This window comes from Notechis scutatus, chromosome 1 (genome assembly GCF_049901735.1).
Source record: "Notechis scutatus isolate UNSWTSFEM ecotype Mainland chromosome 1, rNotScu1.2, whole genome shotgun sequence".
Classification (NCBI taxonomy): Eukaryota; Metazoa; Chordata; class Lepidosauria; order Squamata; family Elapidae; genus Notechis; species Notechis scutatus.
In genome coordinates, this window is record NC_142009.1 from 85,313,342 (window position 1) to 85,337,413 (window position 24,072).

At 37.0% G+C, this 24,072-nt stretch overlaps 1 protein-coding gene across 4 annotated transcripts in view; it reads right to left on the minus strand.

Annotated features, from left to right (window-relative positions):
- Positions 1-24,072, minus strand: part of ESR1 (estrogen receptor 1) — a 256,565-nt gene that overhangs the window by 103,160 nt on the left and 129,333 nt on the right. For all 4 annotated transcript variants that reach the window (XR_015750358.1, XM_087969982.1, XM_026680299.2 and 1 more), the window contains one exon: positions 16,699-16,889. Coding sequence is in view for 3 of the 4 variants with exons in the window: in XM_087969982.1 (XP_087826108.1) it covers positions 16,699-16,889 (191 nt within the window). In the remaining variant the exon portion in view is untranslated. The remainder of the gene's footprint in view (positions 1-16,698; positions 16,890-24,072) is intronic.

Below are 24,072 nucleotides of genomic sequence, written 5' to 3' on the forward strand. Positions count from 1 at the left end.
GCAAACCAGTTCACTCACAAATGATCCTTGGAGCTATTGGTTCGGACGAACCGGGCTGAACCGATAGAATACCACCACTGATTGCAACATTAATAGGTCAAATATGCTGTTTATTTCTCTACTAAGGAGACTTTATACATTACTTATTTCTTGCAAATGAAAGATCAAGAGGAATTTTATCGGATTAAAAACATGCTTAAATATGGTATTTAAAGTTGAGGCAAACAAAGCTTTAGGTGTCTATATTTTTTAAAAATCAGTTCTTGGATCCCCTGAAATCAATACAGTAATATACGTATACTGGGAAAATAAGAACAAGTCCCAGAAATATTATCATAAAAATATATTCTGATCAGTTTTGGCTCAACTCTCATTCCAGTAGGACCTAAACATTCTTCAAATATGTAAAGAAACAATATGGTAATATAACTGGCTGAATTGCCTGTGCAGTTTGGACCCTGTCTGGAAACCAATTTAATTGCTGTTAGATCCAAATACAGAAATACTCAGTTTTAAGAACAGAAGCATTTGTGGACCTCGTTCAGTTATTTGACTGAACACAAATTTAACAAATCAAAACTGGGAAAAATACATTACTTCCCAAAGCAATCTGTTCTATTGTTGAACAACCTGTACCATTAGGAAATTCTTCCCATTGTTTGGTTGAAAGCTGCTTTTTTTAAATGAAAACATATTGCCCCTTGTCTTCTGAATCAACATGGAGCAAATTTATTCCATCTTCCACATAACATCCTCTCAGATACTTGAAGATATTTCTCTTGTGTCAAAACAGACTTCCATTCTCCATAAACATAGTCAATACTTCCAATCATTCCCGTGAGTATGTGCTTATCATGTTGGTTGTTTTCCTCTGGACACACTCCAGCTTTCCTGTCTTTCGTACAATCTGGTGCCCTGAACTGGATGTGACATTTTAAATCTGGTCTGTCCAATCGAAAATAGAAAGAAAAATGACTTTTCTTCATCTTCATTTAGGGACTCCATTTGGGTTGGGAATGGAAAAGGGAGAAATTAGGAATACCTTACTGTTGGTTTATGTCTTATTTATGATCCACCAAGACACCCGGATCCTATTTGCATGTCCTGCTTCATCATGAGCACACATACCCATGCTGTCTCATGTCTTTGATTTTTCCTGTCCAAAGAGCATTAGACAGTAATTTGCATTTGTCAAGATTTTTTTGCATCTAGAAGCTATCCTAAATAGTTAACTACAATTAACTGTAACTGTGTGTTTTGTGCAGATTGGATAATTATATTTTGAACCCCTTATTTAAGTCATTTATAAGAGAGTGAATATGGTATCATACACGCCCTGCAGTATGCCATTTGACATGGCCATTATTGATATATTCTTGTTAAATACACTTTTTGAACCAGCTCTCCATCTCTCTCTCAGTCTGGAGAAAGTGAAGTTCCCTGAGGATAGGCTCCAGCATGAGTCCCAAAAGCTTGGAAGTGTAACCTCTGGTACTGGTGACCAACTCAGATTGGATCCTGCAGATCTCTATCCATTTAACCATAGCATAATTTAGCCCACATTTTGTTCTAGTAGGATTTCAGGATGTTAGATGCATTTCTGATCTCTATATCCACCACTCTTCTATGGTCAACTAAACTGGTTCTTCTATCAAAAAAAGGTTAATTTTGATATGACTCCTGATAAGCAAGGCATTATTTCTAAATGCTTATGTACTGTTAAATAACCTGATCCAGAGTTTTGCTGAGAGAAGTTATTCATGTCCTCTTATTCTCCTTTTAGAAGGCACAGTATTTGCCCTTTTCCAGTCTTCTGCTACCAATCTACCTTCTTTTCCAAATAATGAGCTCACTGTTTGATAATTACACCTACCTTTTATTTCCTCTATGTATTGCTTTTAACTTCACCTTCATTTGTATGTGACTGTCACAAACAAATAAGTGGGATTTTTTATGATTAACAATGGAATGTTTGGGCTTATGAATAATGTACAAAAACAGATGTGGGCTGGAAACAGATGTGGCACCTTCTTAGCTGTGACATCTGTGTTTGCAGGATGATATTGGACTTTGTTTTCCAGAAACTTCAGAGTATTGGATTCCTTTGGCTTTCATTCTATCAGCACAGGACCTGGGTTATTGCCCCTGACCTGGAACATCTGAATAACAATCTACCATTGCCTCAAAAGAAAAGAAAAAAAGGGAAAAAAGGCGAGGGGGTGAATATATGACATACCTTTGAAATCTAGTGATAAAATGGCAGGAAATTATGAACACTGTGCTTCTTTTTCAATCAACTGTTTTGATCTATGATTCATTCAGAATATAAAACAATCATTTTTTAAAATAAATGTTGTTATGTCTTATTTACAAAATAGAAAGCTTTTTGCTTTCATAAAATGAATAATCAGTATGTGTTGAGAATATTCTTCATTTTCTGGGCAAAACTTCAACTGTGACTCCAGCCACAAATGTAGTTTTATTTCTTCCAGGAAGCTGACTTTAAAAAGAGAAAATCTGTCTAGATCATAGACCAACTATTCATGCTCCAACATAAGTGGTAGTTATAAACTACAGCAATGGTTTAAGTACTGTTTGTGATGGTTCCTTTTTCCCTAAATAATTTTTATGCAAAGGAGATTTAATCAAGCAATAAGCCTAAGTGCTTTTGCTTTCTGGCTGCTTCATGGAAACAGCAGCTAAAGCTGAAAACAAACAGCTTTTCCAAAAATACAATGAGATGAATAGAGCAGGAAGGAATAACAAGTGGAATGATGTCTCTAGTTAACTCTGCGGGGCAATAATCAATAGAAACTCAAATTACACAGACTGGCCTTGGGAACAGAGATGCTACTAGGTTTTCATGCATCAACACAACACAGAAAGGTGCAAGAAAGCAATTAAAAATGCTACCTGCATGTTTTGACTTTCAGGAGTCATTACAATCAAGAGAAAAAAGTTGAGCTAGGCATATGACAGGGAACAAATGCAGTCTAGACTCAGCCCTACATGTATTTGAAAAGTTGTTTCCTTTCCTGACATTATTCTAAAAGTCTATTGATCACTGTTCCAGCAAGGAAATGCAAACCAAATGGAATTTTACTTCATTTGACTCATTTCCACTCTTTTTCTCACTGATGCTGTTCTCTAGGATAGCTTTCAATGTCATCCATTCAATTAATATTTTTTGACATTAATAATAAATACTAATATTTTGGAAGGAGCAACTAAACCTTATTCCCCAACAGGAATTTGAGTAGCTTTCATTACAAAATCCACATTCAAATTTGGCTCGTTTGCATTTTAGATATAGTAAGTTATAGGCTAAATTTATTGAATAGTTACTAAATTTGAGCTCAAAAATTCAGACAAATACTAGACATCATGGTTATACAGAGTTTTTACAAAGCACATCTGGTACTCTTCTCAAAGGATCACAGCTCCTAGAGAAACCTGCAGCTCCTACCAAATTAAGCTAGAATCCATGCAGAAATGATTTCCTAGAAAATTCCAACTAAATCATCAGGAATCATTCAGATATACAGAAGTTTGTGGGACTGACATGAGTAATTTGGCAACAAATCATAGAATTATACTTCATATATTTCACAGCTATGTTCATGGGAAACAAAGCTATTGTTCTTTGGAGTAAGAAAAACTATCACTTATTTTTACTCCTGTTCATAGCCCAATCATGAATGTCCTAATAAATTTTGCCATGCTTTTGATGTGTAGAAGAGCAAGAACAGCTTGCTCCCTTCAAATTCCTCTCCAATCTCTCCACTCTGTGAGAGGGGGAGGGTCAGTCAAAGGAGAGATTGCCTAAAGAAATTGCTTGCCCCCTCCCCTCAAAGCAGAGACATTGGGGAAGAGATGTTTGCATAGGCCACCTGCAGCTCCCAAGCTACCTACAGGATCGTATTGTTTTCAGTGTGTTCAAGGGTAGACACAGTAAGTAGACACTTAATTATTCTAAAGGGAGAGAGGGAGTAGCTAGAAGCAAACAAAAGCTGAAAGTGTGAAGTTGAAGAGTCTTGTCTCTTTACACCCAGAAAAAAATGCAGTCAAGGTCATGTGATTTCCTACTTATTGACTGCTGTGCTTAGTGGCAGAGTTGCCATTAAAAATTAAGCAAGGATGACCTGTTTGCATGCTTATTCTTGGTTGCAAGCCACCCAGAGTTTGGTTTAAGATTGGTGGCTCTACAAATATTTTAAATAGATAAATAAATGGAAAATGACTGAAACGCTTCATTATTTATCAATTGGAGGAAAAGAGTGATCAAGAGAGAGTCTTTCTGTTTCTATTCCTTTCATTCCTTAAATGAAAGTCGTAAGAGGAGGCAAAATACTAGTTCACAAAGCTTGTATATTAAAAGTGTTATGTGAGTTAACAAGTAATTTAAAATCTATTAACTTGTAATAATGATGCTAAGAAGGACTTCTTAGATAATTTTTATCATCATCATCATCATCATCATCATCATCATCATCATCATCATCATCATCATCTAATGAAGTGAGTTGCAGTACAGACGAGTAATGTAATCCTCATTTCACTGCACTGACTTGTGTTAAAAGTGTTTCCTTCAATATATGGTGCATGAAAATAGACTCCGTGTTTGCAAAAGAGTTTTAAAGAATGCAAATGCCAACCTCATCTCTAAGCAGTGCCACCATTCAAATCCTAGCCGTTTCTGCAAAGCAAGAATTTACACAGCATGCATCTTCACACCAAGTGTTGTTTACTTTTCTTAAAAACAGAAAACGATGAAAGCAAAAAGAAGTTTTTTCCCCATGTGGATCAATGCTACTACTGTTTTTTTTTAAAAAAATCACTTTCTAGTGTTTAGTATTCTTACTGGATTGTTGTGTTATCCAACCCAAAACGACTTGATTTTGAAAAGATTTTACAAAATTAAACATTTTTTTTCATAGAAGAACAAAATGTTTTCATACCTATGATGTCCATAATTACTGTACAACTCAGCTAAACAAGTGATGTTCATCATCCAACATTTTTTTAAAAAAATAAAATAATAATAATAATTAAAAAGCAATAAATACATACATTAAAAAGAAAAAAAACATCCTTAAAGGGCAGATTCAATGGACCACTAGATCTTTTTCTACCATCATTTTTCTATGTTTCTATGTCCTAGTTGGGGTGAGAATTGCATTCAGTCAACAACTTTCTCCATGGCTGTTCCACTTGATGTTTATAGGAAGAGAGTTATCAAGCACAATGTAGGATGCTTCAGTTGATGCTCTGTCCCTTTCTATTTAACATTTACATGAGGTCACTGGGCCAGGTTGTCTATCAGTTCAGTTTCAGGTATCATCAGGGGTGGGTTTTTACCGGTTCTGTCCACCTCTGTAGAACCGGTAGCTCTGAAGAGCAGCAGACATAGAACCAGTTCTATGTCTGCTGATGTTTTTGCCCACCTGCCCACCCGGGCTCTTACCTGACCTTTATTTCCTGATTTTTTTCAACTTCAGCTGCCATGCGAGGCACAGCTGCAGTTAAAAAAGCAGGAAAAAAGGCCTTTTTGAAAGGCTGCTTCTCTGCACACAGCATGCTGATGACGATTTACGCGCCAGCGTGCAAGGAAGCACATCTTAAATCACCGAACCTCGTAAATGACCGAACTGGTAGTTAACCCTGTCGGATCCCGCCTCTGGGTATCATCACATGATACTCAAGTATAAATCTCATCCCTGAGCTGGCCAAGAGATGCTGTTGAAGTCATGTTCCAGGACCTGGAGACTGTAAGATTTTGGATGGGAGTAACAACTTCAATTCAACCCTAGCAAGACTAAGTCCATGTGAGTGATTGAGCTAGCTGGTGCTAGGGACCTTCTATCTCTAGCCCTGAACAGGTTTGTATAGGTCTAGTGCACAATCGGGGGGTCCTCTTGGATTTGCAGCTCCTGTTTGAAGAGTAGGAGGCAACTATGACCAACAGGGCCTTTTCACAGGTTCATCTTATGTGCCAGCTGCATCCTTTCTTGAATTGGGAGTTCCTTCTTATTGTTACTTGTTTCTTGGTCACATCACAAATAGACTTTTGCAATGCACTGTAGTTGGAACTTCCTTGAAAACCACAGTTGCTACAGATCACAGTGGCATGGGTGGTGGTAGGTGGGTCACAAAGTGTTCATATACTACTAGTGCCCCAAGTACTGCACTTATTACCAGTTTGCTTCCAAGTACAATTCCAAGTGCTGGCTGTCACCTTTAAAGCTTACAAAAGCCTAGTTAACTAAGGGATGTCTCCCATAGGTACAGCACTCACTGTATGAACTGGCAGATCTGGCTTGCTTCTGATCCTGTCAAGTGAGCAATTTCATCTAGCAGGATCCAGGAAACAATCTCCATTTTGTTGGCCTTTAAAAGAGCATGAAATTATGGTTTCTCCCCCCAGATCTTGAGCTAGGGTGTAGAGCATTTCAATAGAACTATAGAGCCCAGATCGGTGGCTGTGGCTAGCCAATCTTGCCTGATCTTGGAAATTAAGCAGAACCAGACCAGTTGGGGCTTGCATGGGAGACCATTAGGAAAGACTAGATTGGGAAGCTAAAAAAACAAATGAAGGCAGTGGGAAACAAGAAAACTAAGTCCACAACATCACCAGAAGTTCAGCTGGATAGACGCTTTATCTCTACCTTTCCCCAAAACATACTTGATGGCAAACACTATTCACGAAAGAACTGCTCAGATTGTCAATGTCTGTCTTTACATAAGCTATGGCCTAATTTTATGTACTATAATAGAACACCTAGAGGAGTCTAATCATTGAAAGGATGAATACACACTGTCTATTCAGATCTGCACTCGATGGTTTCTATTTTAAGGTTACCTACGTATATATGCATGAAGGGGAAACTTAGCATGAATTACTATTATTACTTGTAATAGTTTGCACTTACCTACCACCAAGGCATATTCAGAATAGTTTAAATACATTAACTAGTGGCTGTAATCTTAACAACTGTGCCATAAATCAAAACTCTAAATATTATCTCCATAATAGGAGATTTGAGGAGGTGGAGATGGGAGAAAAGTGGCTTGCTTAAAGTTCCCATTGAACTGGCAACTATCTGATTTTCTGATTCATGCCGCAGTGGCAAACATTGTATTCTATTCTTACCTCGTGATAATTTGAAGCATGGATAAGTGCATATCTAACGATTTCAGCGAGAGCACTATATACATTTGCAACACTTCATTGCTTATTTCTAGCCCTTTGGTTTAATTTGCATCTTTCTGAACTGGACCGAGGAGCCTATTGGTAACCCCAGTGATTCCAGAACTGGGATTATCTTGCAATGGCAAGTGATTCAACCTCTTTGTGTTGAATCCAAAGATACTGGAACCAGGGCCGCCAACTAATCAATTCTATCCTACATGTGGAGACCACTTCAGAATAAGGATTGGAAGTTCCTACGAGATAGATCTGTGTCCAGAAGCATTATAACATTCAGAACATTCACACATGCAAGCTAAAAATAAACTAACTCTGGCAAGACTTCACACTGTCATTGGCTCCGTCTCCATTGATAAGACAAGCCACAGTAGCATGATTTAGTGGATGCGGTCTGCTGATATTTGGAATGGATCATCTCTCTTTCCAGGCTTTGGCAGTAAGTTGTATGACTGAGAGGCTTGCTTTTATCACCACTCTTTCTCTCCATGCTTTTTCTTGGAGGACTAGATAATCAAAATAATAATTATCTAGTCTGATGATCTAGTCAATAAATCTAACTGACTAGATTTACATAGTGCTACAACCTGTCCCATGAAATGATCTTTGTACATGATTTAATCTCTTTGGGGTTAAATTGACTGAGTGAATTGACCTCTCCTTTTTGGTAACCCTCCCAGTTAAACACAGTATGGAATGAAGGCCACTGCATATAAAGGATAAGCTGGTTCTAAGAACTTTGAAAAAGAAGGAAGGATACAAATTGGAGACCAACATTGTACATCTCCAGACTTACCTTACCTACTTTGTGGCTAGGTGTTTAAGGCTAGCAGCTCCACCTAAGAGAAGAAAGTGATTGGGATTCTCTTGGAACTATGTTCTTGTTCCCACCTGTACGCACCATAAAAAGGACTTTTCATCTTAAGGAAGTAATACAGTATATAGTTGAAATATCCAAAGAAACAATGCTAATCATGACCTAGACCAAAGAAAATTACACCTCTTGGTTTGTAACATGCCAGCTATGTGGGATCAAATGTTAATTGTCAATGGCCATTGCAGATGATGAGGTTAGCACAACAGACTCTGCCCTTGTTACTCTTGTGCCACTGACTTTCATCCACATTTATGCTGGTGGAAAAACAGCAGATGCACCCAGGGAAGCATATTTTCCACATCAATATGCATTTGCATTTCTTCTCTCTGTCTCCCCCCCTCCCCCCTCCCTCCCTCCTCTCTCTCTCTCTCTCTCTCTCTCTCTCTCTCTCTCACACACACACACACACATACACTCTTAAAATCTATTTGTTAAACAGCACTTGAGCTCAATTGCTAACATAGTGCTATTGTTTTAGCAATATAGTGTTATTCAAATTATGTCAAATTCATGCCACTTAAAAGAATGCCATAAATTTTCAAAGGAAATAAATTATGCCCCATAATACCAGGCTCAAAATGAGCCCATGTTTCACTGCCATAATCTAGGTTCTTCCTAAGTAAGAGAAAGGAAAAATTATTTCATTTACTTGTCAATAGAAATTAATCCGATTATTTAAACTTTTCTAGATCACAGTGTAAACCAACATGTAATTATCTTTTCATGTTATTGTTTTTCTGAGTTTTGCAGTCACCACACAGCAACAATGGCAAAGTATACATCGAGAAACTTTGCTGATTTAAAAGAAAAAGTGCATAACAACACCAGGCCATAAAAGCGATGCTGTCAAGATTCTAATGGAGGCTATGGCAACACCAGAAATGCAATACATAAATTGACATTTGTTTATGTGTCCTACATAAAAGCAGAAATAACATCAAAAATTATTTATTGAAGTGGGCATTTTTATTTGTTATTTATATGACTGCCTACTCACTAAGCAACTCCAGGCAGCCAGCTAGATAAAAAGCGACCATAAAAATAACTCTACCTGGAACTCATACAGCATCGTCTCCTGCTTAAAGGAAAAGCAAAGTCTTCAGGACCTTTTCTAAAAGCCAGCAAGGTCAGAGACATCCAAAACTTGGGAACAATGCTCATCCATAGGGCAGGAGCAATGATAGACAAAGCACACTTAATGAGTGCCATAAAATGTCCGTTTACTAGATGAGATTCTGAGCATGCCAGCCCTGTTGGATGTTGTTGGGTGAGGATAAGTTAAAAGGTTTATCAAATATAGCAATAGCACTTAGACTTATATACCACTTCACAGTGCTTTTACAGCCCTCTCTGAGTGGTTTACAGAGTCAGCCTATTGCCCCCAACAATTTTGGGGTCCTCATTTTACCCACCTCGGAAGGATAGAAGGCTGAATCAACCCTGAGCCTGGTGAGACTTGAACTACAGGCAGCTGGCAGGCAGCAGAAGTAGCCTGCAGTACTGCATTCTAACCACTGTGCCACCGCAGCTCTTCAAATATCCTGGCTGTGGGCCATGAAGGGATTTATAGATGACAACCAGGCCTTTGAATTACAGGTAGTCCTCAACTTATAACCATTTGTTTAATGACTGTTCAAAGTTACAATGCTGCTGGAAAACAAATGGCTTATGACCAATCCTTGCGCTTACAACCATCACAGCATCCCTGCACTCTCATGATCAAAATTTGGAAGCATGGCAACTGGCATGTATTTATGATGGTGGTAGCATACCGGGGTCATATGATCACTATCTGCAAATTTTCCAGAGTCTTCTGACAAGCCATGTCAATGGAGGAAGCCAGATTTGCCTAATGACCACATGATTCACTTAATGGCCATGTGATTTGCTGAACAGCCATGGTATTAAAAAAAGGTCATAAAATCAGATGCAACTAATTTAATGACCGCATCAATTGGCAACAGCAGTTCTAGTCTCAATTGTGATCCCAAGTCAAGGATTGCCAGTATATCCAGAAGCCTAACAATAGCCAGTGTGGCTCATATTGTCATGCACCCATGTTCAGAGTAAGGGAGATGAGAGAAATGTGCAAGAACTATTACCCAAGCAAAGACAGCTGTTACATTGTTCAAGTCCTGAAAACAAGATAATTTTCAAGAGTGGCATGGGTTCCCTGATTCACTGGGATCTAAGAAGGAGGGGAGAGATAGTGTAATATGAGTTGCAAGATTCTGTTTTTATCTCAGTACAATATAGTTCTAGTCTTCCTGTAGAGCTGATTTTCTGATCTGGTTCATCTAGTGGAACTGATAACTCAGAACTATCCATGTGCTAGCTGTAGTTTCCAAGCAGTTTTCACAGGTAGCTCCGTGTAGAACACATTTCAATATCTGGATAAGAAGTTGCCAGGAATAATTGCAGAAATATAAATCCTTCCATTCCATTCTCTGACTATCTAGTCAGAGCTGAAGAAGCTTCTTAGATGAAGAAGTGAAACGTCTTCAAAGAAAAAACAAGAATATCCAGTTGCTCCTGTAAAAGCACTTTTGGGACAACCATGACAACCATGAGAATCTCCATATACTTTTAGCTATGCACTTTGGGATGAACTATGAATGGATTTCCAGAAAAATTGCAAAGTAAAAGAACCATTTGCACTATTCAGGTGACCCTGAAGACACAGACAAACCTCCAAGTGCCTCAACGACTCTCTGAAAAGATGTAAATAACCAACTGTCTGCAAGTAATATAAATCCTTCCATTCCCCCACAATCCAGTCAGAGCTGAAGAAGCTTCTTGGGTGAGAAGTGAAACATCTTCAAAGAAAAAAAACCAGAAAGTCCAGTTGCCTCCTGAAAAAACACCTTTGGGATAACCATGACCTGGATGAATGAGAATCTCCATAAATGTTAACCTGGAATAAGTGACCATGAGTAGAGAACTCCCCCTCCCCAAATCCAAGCATAGGTGCAATTGCACAAAATGCCATCTTAGGCATGGCTGCCACCTACTGCTGAAGAAAGAGCAACAAGTCTAGTAAGACGCAACCAGAACTTGAAATAAAAGATATTGGGCCAAATGCCCAAATGACCAAATCAACAACCACTCCCTCCAGTTAGGGTTGAGTCCCAGATTGTTCCTCTCCATTCATTCATTCTGGTGGAAGCTCCATAGCTTTCCCCACAGCAATGGTCCTGTGAGTTAGATTGGGCTGAGAGGAACTGGCCTAAAGTCACCCTAAGGTAACTAGAACTCATTGTTTCTAGGTTTTCCAGACTTATGATGATTTGGAGATTGCACATCTGTAGAACTGCAAAATAATGTCTCTATTTTATTTAGGATTGATTGTTGATTGACTAATTCAGTGACATTGAGTAGTGGGACATTACCCATTTATCAGTCTTCCAGTATGACTTGTGATATGATAGTTAGAATGACTATTTGTTCCATGAAACTTTTTTTTTTTTTTTGGTATTATTGTACTGATATTAATTCACGTACGTCAATTCTTCAGCCACAGAAAGACATCTCATATGCTGAGTTCTGAAGCTGGATGAAAAATTGCCAGAATATTGTCTCCATGAGAACTTGAGACATTTTACATAAAGACAGGGAGGGAGGGGGACAGCCTAATGCAATAGAAAACCAAAGTACATTGAGCAGATATTCCATCTTTCCCTCCTTAATGACTTTTTCAAACCAGAAAGGCACAAGTAATAAAAAAAACAGACAGAAAAACTAGATATGAAAGACTACATAGATTCCTTCTCCACATCATTTCTTCTGTGGAGAAAGAAGGCAATAATGCATTAAGAATCTCATCCAAAAATTGTTGTGGCTGAACTTCATGTCTTCAACTTCATAGTTCAGAAAGAGCAGAAGCATTAGACAGCTTTCAAGTACAGCTTTCAAGTACATTAGAAAGAGCAAGATAAATTAGACAGCTTTCAAGTACAGTACTCTTGTTAAATAACTTTTAAGTAACTTTAATATCCATGTCTTGTGAACATTACAATAGTATTGCCTTGATTTCACAAGTTGTAAGAAAATTTGGGGAGGGGGCAATATGAAGACCCATAGATTGGAATTACCTCAAGCAACTAATGATTTTCAATTACTTCAGGAGCTGAATAATGGCAGCCATCTTTTTCAGAAAGACAATATGATTGAATATAACATCAAAAAATTTCTTCCATGAGGGTAGAATTGAACATTTCTTCCATGAGGGTAGAATTGAAACCATGGAGCATACTTCTATAAGGGTGAAGTAATAGAATAATCTGCTCCCTTTTCAATTGCTAAAAACTTTCTTTAAACTAAATTCATGTAAGTACATAGTGACAACAGGTTCTCATGAAATGGTGTTTCTCTACTGTATTCAAAATATTAAGTAGATTATTTATTGTTATTCATTTAATACACGGAAGAAGTGCAGATACACATTCTAGCTAACTAAAGTTCACATAGTTTCTATTTCTGTTAAGAAATATTATAGATGCATGTTTAAAAACTATTTGGAAGAACTGCTTCATTTTTGTCATAAGTCACAATCCCTCTGCTCCATATTAAAGCACACCTAACTTTTGTCAGACTTGCAGAAGAATCTGCAAAAAAAGATGCTGCTGTTTTAAAAATTGGATTCATTACAACATTGTTGTGCTGCAACGCAAACAGCTCATGTGGATGCCTGAAAAAAGACATCGGTGCTTTAATAAGTGGCAGAAAAGTGCTGTACTCATGTGAGCTCTAAAACTTTCTTTCTAAATCATTTTTAGAATGTGCACAATCCTTTTAACATTTTTATTTTTTCTCAAGTTCCAGATTTTCAACATGTGCTTCATGAGCTTTCTCAACCCTACGAACTCCATCATTATTGCTGAGTTTATTGCTGAGGTAGGATAAGATATTGCAGGGTCTACTGAATTCACAACTATTCTATTAGTCCAAGAACCTCAACATTTGTGAGGGAAAGGATAATTATATATAAAGTAAATGTCGCACATAAACAGGATTGCAATTTTCACTTATCCCACATTCTCTTATCTTGAGATCGCTCTCTACATGTTGATACAGAAAATCAATAAAGAGCAACATGTACTGACATGAAACTATATCAAGAATACACATGGCACCCCTTAGTGGCAAGTGAGAAAAGCTTTTGGATGAAACAGAAAATCTTAAAAGCAGCAGTGAAATTATTGTAGTGGAGGGGTGGACTACAACATAAGGAATTGTACTTCAAAAAAAAAAAAAGAATATCTCTGTAACCACAGTTCACTACATGAGAAGCATCACTTTAAGAAGACAGTGGATGGTAATAGATTCAACTGAAGGAAGCTTTTCGTGAAAAAGGGAAAAGGACTGAGCAATGGGATGTAAGTAGGAACCTAAAGTTATTAGTCACAGAAAGGCAGGACTGAATGTGGTATTGGCAACAATTTGTTCATCCCCAAATCAAGAAACGTTAGTTGGGCTAGTAAGAGGAGCCAAGAGGAAGAGAAATGTATGTTTTTATTCTTTCATGGATTTACTTTTTCTTCCATATATGTTCTTTGTTTCTGCCTTAAAGACTTTAAAGCTTTCTGTTTCCATTCATACTGAAAGTCTGCCCAGGATGCTTAGAGAAGGCCAAGAAAGGGGGGGAAATGGCAACCCACCATCAAGCTGGTAATACAGATAGTCCTCAACTTTTGACCACAATAGAGCCCAACATTTTAGCTGCTAAATGAGATACATAAGTGGATTTTGCCCCATTTTATGGCCTTTCGTGCCACAGTAGTTAAGATAGCATGATGGTTGTTAAGGGAATCTGGATTCCTCATGGATCTTGTCTGTCAGACGGTTGCAAAAGGTGATCACGTGACCCCAGACACTCATAAATAGGAGAATTGCCAAGGGTCTGACTTTTGATCACGTGACCATGGGGATGCTGCAATGGTCATAAGTCACTTTTTCCAGCGCTGTTGTAACTTTGGTCACTAAATGAACTTTTGTAAATTGAGGACTACTTGTATTTTAGCATAGGAATCTAGTATTTTCAAACATTCTGCCTCACTACCATTAGGACTAAGAATTTTCCAATCCATTAGCTTACTTAACAAATGTTTCCCTTAGCTACAGAAATTTGGGGCTCAATTGTGCTTTTAAGTCGAGGGCTACTTGTAGTAGGTCAGACCAATTGATCCACCCAGTCTAAGTAGTCATTGTGACTACAAACATTGTTGTTGTTTTTTTAGGAAGAATTCTTTCTATCCCTTCCTTGAGATGCTGAGGACTGAAATTGGATTTGCTATCTGAAACTTAAAGTGAATCCACTGAGACTGCAAACATTTTTTCCCAAGCATTTTACTTTGTTTTCATTATTTTAGTTGCTCCTATGGCTAACATCATTCTGATAAATGATGAGAATTTCATATCAATTCCTATGGACACAATTTATTGAATGGAAACTACTAATACCTGGATATCCCAGATTTAGTTCAGTCAGCTTTAGATCTAGAAGATATCTAAATCTGACTCTGAAGAATATGTACAATTGGCTCAATATTGGGCGCTCTTTGACTGCTATATAGGTATAAATATTTTTCAAATGAATCCAACTTTTAAAAAACCATTGAGGGATTCCAGATCACAGCATTCATTTTAAGAATTTCCTTCCTCCCTTCTTTCTTCTCACCAGTATCAATGAATTTTTTTTCTCCAGTGTCTTATCCTTTGAAGAAAGTTCAGTTGTGGGGAAAACCCATGATACTGAAATTACTTTTGCTATTATATTTTAATTGTCATAATTAAAAAATGCTGATCCATCTGACTATTTCAACTACTAAATTATTCTTTGGATAAGACCTTCTCCATGCATGAAACCTGGAACAAATTATCCCTACTTTTAAAAGGTTCTGAGCGGACTCATGTTCAGTAACAATATTTAGAAACTTTTGTAAATGTTTATACTTTCAGTACAGGGGCTTTTTAATCTCAAATATTACATTTGATGAGTAGGGGATTCTGAGTTTGCATGTGTATTTGGTTCTGGTCATGTTCAAACATTAAAAACAGAGCTAAGCAATTTTACACCAGGAAAAGTCCCTGATTTAGATATCAACACATAAGAAGTTATGCACAGCTATTTGGATAGGTGGAATCTGGTGCTCATTTCTCTTCTTATGTATTAGATTGCTCTGCCAAGATTGGCTATTATAATTTCATTATATAGGAAAAGAGGCAATCCTTTAATTATCTTTATGGTAATTTTTCTAAAGTGTAATTTATCAGGAAAAAAAGATAGAGATTATGTAGTTAAAGAAAAAAGCTAAATATGTTCTAATTATAAATGGATTAAATATGATAATTGTGATACATAAATATGATCCCACCAAATGGTTCATTTGATTGTTGTTGCTGGAGCATGTGGGGGTTGTTATTCCTTTTTTTATTGTTTTTATATTGGGTTTTTATCTTTGTAAGCCACCTGGCATCATTAAGAGTGAGTTGGGCAACCATATAAATTTTCCTAAATAAATAAATAAATAGTCCAGAGGTGGTATTCAGCAGGTTCTGACCAGTTCTGGAGAACCGGTAGAGGAAATTTTGAGTAGTTCAGAGAACCGGCAAATACCACCTCTGACTGGAGATTTTACAGTATCCTTCCCCTGCCACGCCCACCAAGCCACGCCCACAGAACCGGTAGTAAAAAAAATTGAATCCCACCACTGTACCTACCTACTACCTCTCTACCTACCTACCTCAGGCTAGCACTTGGAGAGTACCCAACAAGGACCTGGAAGTAATATTCAGATGCCAGAATATCTCTATACCTACAAAGATCAAACTCATGCAGGAAATCTTGTTTTCCCTGAACACTTCACAAAATCAAAGGTTGGATTTCGAAGAAGGAGAATAGGATGTAGGGTTTCCTGCCTAAGCAGGGGGATTGGACTAGAAGACCTCCAAGGTCCCTTCCAACTCTGTTATTCTATGAGTACTTCATAAGCAATTGCTTCATTTCAGGAAACAGTTTGGGGACTTCTTGGAAGCCTTTCCCAGTTTTGAGTTGGAGTTGGGATTTGTAGGTGTGTCACATTTTAGGGAATCAATCAGAATAGAGCTGGAAGGAACTATGGAGATCTTCTAGCCCAGCCCCCTGCTCAAGCAGGAGAATCTATACTATGACAATCATGGAAAGCTTCTCTAGGGAGTCCTGTATTTATTTTGTCTACTATTGTTATAGGAACTGCAACAACACACAACCGCAGGCAAGTATTGAAGAAACAAGCAAAATGGGTATTTGGGGTTAGATTTGTTATTTACAAATGTGAGTCATTTACAAAATACTTCAATACAGATAACAGTCTAGAGTAATCTTTAATTTTAATTTCCAATTCATGCTTACACACTTCAATCTATTCACACTTCATATGTTAAAGGGGAACTAAAGATGCCTTTTCAATATGGCGTGTGAACTATTTATTTTATTTCTTTATTCTAAAAGCTTGATTTTATGAGCGATATACCGATCCACAGTTTCAATCTGTTCAGTAATAAACAACACTCTCATTGATTGATGAGAATGAGCATTGTGCAAGATAGTTACATGCCAGGTGTGTTGGTGTTCTATTACCTTGAATGCTCCTTTTAAAAAAGGCTTTGCAGCCCTCGCAGGACCAAACCCCATAATGGTAGCCAGAGGCATAATCATTGCAAACAGCACAATAGCGGGTCTCCTTGGCAGACTCCATAGACAGGTTTCCCCTTTCATTGGTGCCGGTCATTCTCTCTCTGCCATTGTGACGTCTGGTCTCCGAGCCAGGCCTGCAAAATGAACAACAGTGAGTTCAACAATGAAGAATAGCTCAGGGTGGAAATACTGGGATCTTAGTAACCTACTTCGGTAATGAAATGTTTGTCAGAAGAAAACCAAATTCAGCCAACAGCAAGATCCCAACATTAGTGAGCCGGTTGGAACTACAAGTCAACACATGACAATATCATTGTGGTTGGGAGTAAGAATCCACCAAACTAATTAATTATGATCGTTCATTACAAGAAACTGTCAAATCTGGGAGGGGTGGATTGACACCAACCAAAACATTAGGCTGTCCCCAGAAGCTGAGTTCATCTCAAGAGAGACTTTACTTACATCTGAAAGGAACTGTGTGCTGAGAACATAATGCAGACAAGACTATTGAAACCATTTTCCCTTTCATGCATAAGCAGCTAAACTTTGCACTTCTATCATCACCGTTATTCTTACTTCCTAATGGTGCATTTGGCTATGTGCTCCTCCAACTTTTTCACACTGATTAATATAATCCAAGGGTCTTGAAACTTGGCAAGTTTAAGACTTGTGGACTTCAACTCCCAGAATTCCTGAGCTAACATGACTGGAGGAGGAATTCTGGGACTTGAAGTCCAGAAGTCTTAAAGCTGTCAAGTTTGAAGACCCCTGATATAACCATTGGAACAATAGATGGAAGAGAGTCCCATTTCCCGAATGACTAAACAAGAAGCATAGGAAGTCAGTTCTTGAATGTCCTGACCAAAATCAATACATTTAGATGGCACCATCATGATTAAGCTTTAGATACCATGACAAGAAGCAGGGGGGATGTTGAAGTGGCTATACCATCCAAAGGAGTCCTAGACTTATGACCATTCATTTAGCAACTGTTCTATGTTACGATGGTGCTGAAAAAAGTGACTTATGGCCGGTCTTACCAGACCACTTATAATTGTCACTGTGTCACATGATCATGGTTTGGAGGCTTGCAGCCAGCACACATTTACAGTGGTTGCTGCATTCCAGGGAAATGTGATTGCTATTTGCAACCTTCCCAATCGGCTTCTGACAAACAAAATAATTGAGGGAAGCCAATTCACTTAATGCCCATGTGAGTTGTTTATCATGGCAAAAATGGTCATAAAACCATGGTCACATGATGACTCATTTATCAATTGCATTGCTTAATGACTGAACTTCTGATCTCAATTGTGGTCAGGTGTTGAGGACTACCTGAATAAGAATAACTCTCTTAGATTCAGCAAAATCTGCCTAGTCTATTATCTGACCTTACAAGGGATTACAATAGAAGTTTCCATTTCTCGATCAGACATTTCTTGATCCCAAATGCTACAATTTACAGTGTCCAAGCAATATACCAAGGGTATATTGCTTGGACACAGTTCAAATGGAGATGAGACTAATTTTTTTTTAAAAAAATAGCAGATATTCTGTACTAAAAACTTTCTCCTTCATTCCTACCACCTTTACTCATGGTCAAAATATGAAAGTAATGTGCTAATTTCTTATGGTTATATATCATCCTTGGATATCTAATAACTCCACTTGGCCAAAATGAGAAATGTTAGTAATTTCCATTAGAATAAAAAGTAATTTAGTAATCCCAACTAATTTAAAGAGAGATTCATTGTTAAAGAAATTTAAGTACATAATTCTACACATTCCTGGATATAAGTTTCATTGAAATAATTTTGGAGAAACATGTTTACAGTTGAATTTCTACTCAACTCAAATGTACAGTGTAAAATGATACAAACTTCCCTCCCTTTTATTCTTTTTTTTATTATTAAATTTTTATTTGGGTTTTCACACACAAGTAAAACATCTTTTTTGAAAATAGCATGGTCCCAGGTTGCACTTTTTTATACAGACACAAACTCAACTTCATGCTCATTTTTGTGTTCTATTCCATATCTTATACTATTCTACATTTTCTATATAGTTTTTCCCCTCTTTTAATTTTCTCAATTTTATTTTGATTATCTCATCTCAATTCAAATCATTATATTTATACTTTTGTCTGTTCCGCTGCAATTTCATATTATCTTTGCTCATTAAACAAATTTTCTCCTGTTGTTACTAATTGGAGTATGACACCTTTATATCTTTTAATTTTATCCATTCAACTCTTGTTTAAACTTCTATATATACCCTAAGGTTATGACATTCAATATAATACATAATACATCCAATCGAATTCTGCTTGGTACATTCTTATAATACACACTATATTCTTTAAGAAAAAGGATTATAAATATATGTAATTAAAACCCTCATTCCATTCCAGTTCAATTCTATCATTAATATTTATTAAAGTCTTAACATCTTTAACATTTAACACTGCATATCTTTTCACACAAAAAAGGAAGTTGGAGATATAATGGCATTATATGGAACCATATAACATAAGGGAAAGGAACCTAGGAAAGCATCTCATCCATCTCCTTAACCACTACAAGAGCCAATTATTGCAGCATCCCCAAAAGATGGCTGTTCATGGAATGATTGTCTTTGAAGGAGGTATTGCAAAATGGCGATATTACCCTTGACAACAGTAGCTTTTCTGACTATTCGTACCATTTTATCAAATGATGTCTTAACATTAATGGAGGAGCCTATCATACAGCTGAGATCTAAGCAGTAGATCCTCCTCAGGTCTTTTTAGACCCTGGAACTTCATGAATCAAAGACAGCACATTTTGAACAATTATACCAACTTGATTGGTATATATAATAACAAACATTTATATATAAAAACAAAATACATTATTCTAATTTAGTAAAAATATGGCATGAAAATAACTACAAGATTGTCCCAAATGACTTCAAAACTTAACTTTTTGTTGTTTTTGTTCAATTTTCTTCAGAAAAAGGCAAACTTCTTTCTCTCATACTTGGGACAAAACAGAGGTGCATGAATAACTGAAGTGTATGGAGACAGCTCGTCCTCAGCCAAAATACCCAGACGTTTCCCTATTAACTCCTACTCTCAACTCTTTTGAAGAAATATTAGCCTTATTTGCCTAGTTATCTCATTTCTATTCTCCAATGTTCCTGGAAAGTTTCCCACTTTTCTGATACTCATGTTCCTTTGAAGACTGGTTATATAGTGCTGAAAATGGGCTTTTCCAAGTACAAATTTAAAAAAAAAAACTTGGGAAGAAGAAAGATGAAAGACAAAAAAAAATCATGAAACATCTGGAAGAAAAGCTGTACAAAATACTGAATGCTCAGCTATTATGCTGTGATACCCCACTTCGGCTGAGAAATTAGAAGAGTAACCCAGGAGCAATTCAAGCATACAACAGGGGTACATGAAACAGAAAGGAATCAGGTTAGCATGTGAAATGAGTTAAATGACACTGTACCTTGTTTTAATCACTGCCGTTGGTGCTCTGTGAGCTTGGTTGTAACTTGGGTAATGAAACGTCTGCAAGACAACAACCAAGCTCTGAAAGCAGCAAGAAGCCCTCATTTCAACCCTGAACTACAAATATTCTTCTTTATTTAATCACTGCATTAGTATTTTACTGTAAAGAACAGTGAAAACACTTGTAGTTCACGAAGAGATTATTTTGTTTTAAAATGTAAGAATAATATGGATTGTCGTTGCTCAAAATATTATCTCTTCTTTCATGAATAGATAATTATTCAAGGCATGAATGGTTTTTAATAATAAAAGATATATTACGTTAAAAATCTTTTTGAGTTTGTGACTGATACCTGTATTTTGGAGTAAGTATCTTTGAAAGTCTTTGTTAGTAAGGAATTAATATCTTTTCTCCCATATGATTTGAATTGGCTTCAAAGTTCATCTCAAATCAGTCAATACAAATATATTGACCCATTGAAAGGTAACATAATTATAAGATAAGGATATAGGTTAATTAGCAAGAGTTAAGCCTCCATTTAATTCTCATTATAATTTGCAGAGTAACATGATATTACTTCTGGTAGACTGCAACCTTATGACACAATGAAATTTCTTAGAATTATATTGTAATCATTCATTTCATACTGTCAAGTGCTGTTCTATAAAATCTAGAAAGATTTTGATGATTTAATAGGGGTCATTGTTACAGCTTGTGAGAGAAGAAACTTCTTGTTCAACAGGGACCAATCCTGTTGAAAGAAACTAATCAGGGAGCCACAAAAATTATAGTTTCCAAAAGAAACCTGTATTTCTTTAAGTTTCAAACTACTCTATTAACACTGAATTATGTCATGTGTATGAGAAAGGGGAAATCCTTTCATAAAATACATCTATAATTTGATCAGACACAGTTTGTATATTGCAGATTGAAGATTTCTTTCTGATTAGTAGATATATTTGAGGGGACAAAACTCTCAGAATTCTGGGAAATTGTGTTTTTTTTTCCCCCAAAAGCAGGAGAAAAAGTTATTGCTACTTTGGGTAACCACTAGGCTATATAGGTTGGGTGCCTGAACCTTTCCCTGAAAAATTACTCCGGAAAATATCACACGCAGGAGATTGAATGACAACCCAGAGTGGGGCCATGGGACATAACAGTGAGCTATAAAGCTGTTCAGTTGGGCGCCTAAGCCTGTTAGATAATTTCTCTGAATAGTATTTTCATCTTTCATGCATTAGAAAATGTGTTGCTCTGCCTAGCAGCCTGGTAGAAATGGGATGCAAAAGATTGTGGGGAGATGTTTTGTCAAGAGTTTCTCTTGAAATCCAGAGCTGGATGTGTTTTAAGATGCACAGCCCTCTGATACAAAGTGAATAAAAAGACTCGCTTGAAGAGTATGCATTCATCATATATTATGTCCAGTGGTGGGAGTCATTTTTTTTTACTACCGGTTCTGTGGCGTGGCTTGGTGGGCATGGCTTGGTGGGTGTGGTAGGGGAAGGATACTGCAGAATCCCATTCCCTCCCCACTTCACTAACCTGCTTTCCAGCTCCGTTCTCCAACAACAAAAGAAGACCCAGCCAATCAGCTAAGACTCGGGAGGCAGAGAATAGATGGGGGCAGGGCCAGTCAGAAGTGGTATTTGCCAGTTCTCCAAACTACTCAAAATTTCCACTACAGGTTCTCCAGAACTGGTCGGAACCTGCTGAATACCACCTCTGATTATGTCCCAAAGTTGGTTAGCAGACTAGCTGATTTGGAAGGCAGCCTTGAAGATAGCAAGAAAATAACTACAATATGTAGGATTGGTCATATCATAATGTTTTATGTGGATAGTGCTGTTTCAGACTGCAAATATGGTGGCATGCAATTAAATGGCTCCATAGCTTTAAGGGACTTACACCCCATTGCAAGAGTTCCTATGGCTAAGGAAGGGATTAACTTCCCTCATATGCCTGTCATTTATTTCATGATTCTTGTATATTAGTAGAGGTCCCCATCCTTGGTAACAAGCAATTCTTCCTTCTTATCCAGCACAGCGTCTATGGCAAGTCCTGACTCCATTCCCACGTAGTGAGTTTAGATATGATATTTAGGAGCAGTGACCATTCCTGCCCAGAGGAAGGAAAGCAAGTGAGCAGGAAGATGTTAGCAGCTTGTTGTCATTTACCTACTAACTTGGGTTGATGAGTGACCAACAGATAGTTCTGGTACAAGAAAAGCAGCTAGGTTGTCTATGATTCCTGTGGGGCAAGAGTAATAAAATCATCATAGATGGAGTTATGGTCCTTGAAAAAGTGCTCCCCAAACATGATATTCTCAAAGAGAGAATCACAGCCTTCTCCTCATTTGTGTAGATATCTTCTCCTTCCCCCTCTTCCTCATAAGAATGTATATTTTTAAAAATTAAGTTTCTCAAAAAAATAAACTTCCCCAAGAATGAAATGGTACGTTCTAAGAATAATCTGTTATTATTATTTATATACTGTTTCCAAAGTGCTTGGAAATTTACTACGGATATGTTCTTACCCTAATCAGCCTACAGTTTAAAATCCAACCCAAGGACAGAGGAAAATAGGGAAGTAACAAGTGGTTTTTCTTGGTAATGCTTACTTAGGCTTACATAAATAGCCTGTTAAAAAGCAAAATTGGAACTAAAATTTCATTTATAAAATGGCAAGTATCGTCCACTCTTTAATGGAATGGAGATATTTATACTGATATTTGAACAGCAGGACCAACTATACAGAGAAATTGATTTCATACTACCGCATAATCTATTGGTTGTTTTGAGAATCTCTGACTCAGTTATTCCTTGAAATCTTCTATTATGTCTTGCTAAGAAAAGATTAAATTCGGTAAGAACTAGCCTAGAGGCTTTGGAAGACTGAAATTGCCAGGAAATGCAATTTTCAGACATTGCAACATCCTTGATTTCTTCCACATTTACTTATTAACTCCATCCCACCCCCCAATATCTTCTACCCTGGGTTTTCTTTCTTTATTCTTTTAAGATTCCTTCTTCCTTATTAGCAAGAGTGACAGACCAATAGCTATAAAGTACAATTTAAAATCCCAGACATGAAAACAAAAATTGATGTGGTCATCAAGAAAATGTATTCAGAAAGAGAATTTCTCCTTGGGCATCCATTCAGCCTCCTCAAATGTAATAGATTGATAGCAAAAAGTATATTAACAGAAAAATAATTTCTTGTTCAATGTATTATATCTGAATATGTAGTATACTCAGATAATGCTTTTTAATGTCATATGCGCACTCATATACATGAACATCATTATTAAAAAACCTCTAATCTCTATGCAAATATCTATTATTTAATGCCTTACAACAGTGGTTCTCAGCCTGTGGTCCACAAACCCCTGGGAGATGCGGTTTGCAATATCATCATAGAGGATCTGTGAAGGCTTGAAGAAATGTTATAATTTCAATCTTTGGTTAAGTCTTGGTGGTTCGTGCCATGGTCCATGACCACAAAAGGTATTTAAAGGAGGTCCATGGTAAAGAAAAGGTTGCAAGCCCTACATTGCCCTACATTGTTTCGATACCTTCAGATTTGAGTTACAAAAAATATGGCCATCAGTTGCTTTAATAAGTACCAAGATAACTCTAAACAATTTTATTAGCAATAAACAATAGCCTGAATATAATTCAATAGCTGGTTTACACCATGAAAAATGCATGTAATTTGTTCTTGATTTGCTTGATTTAAACATTAACAAAGCTGTTTTCCACTAGAGACACTATTTCTTCTCATTTCAAGACATAAACTAGTTATAGAATGTATTCTACCTCTCGAC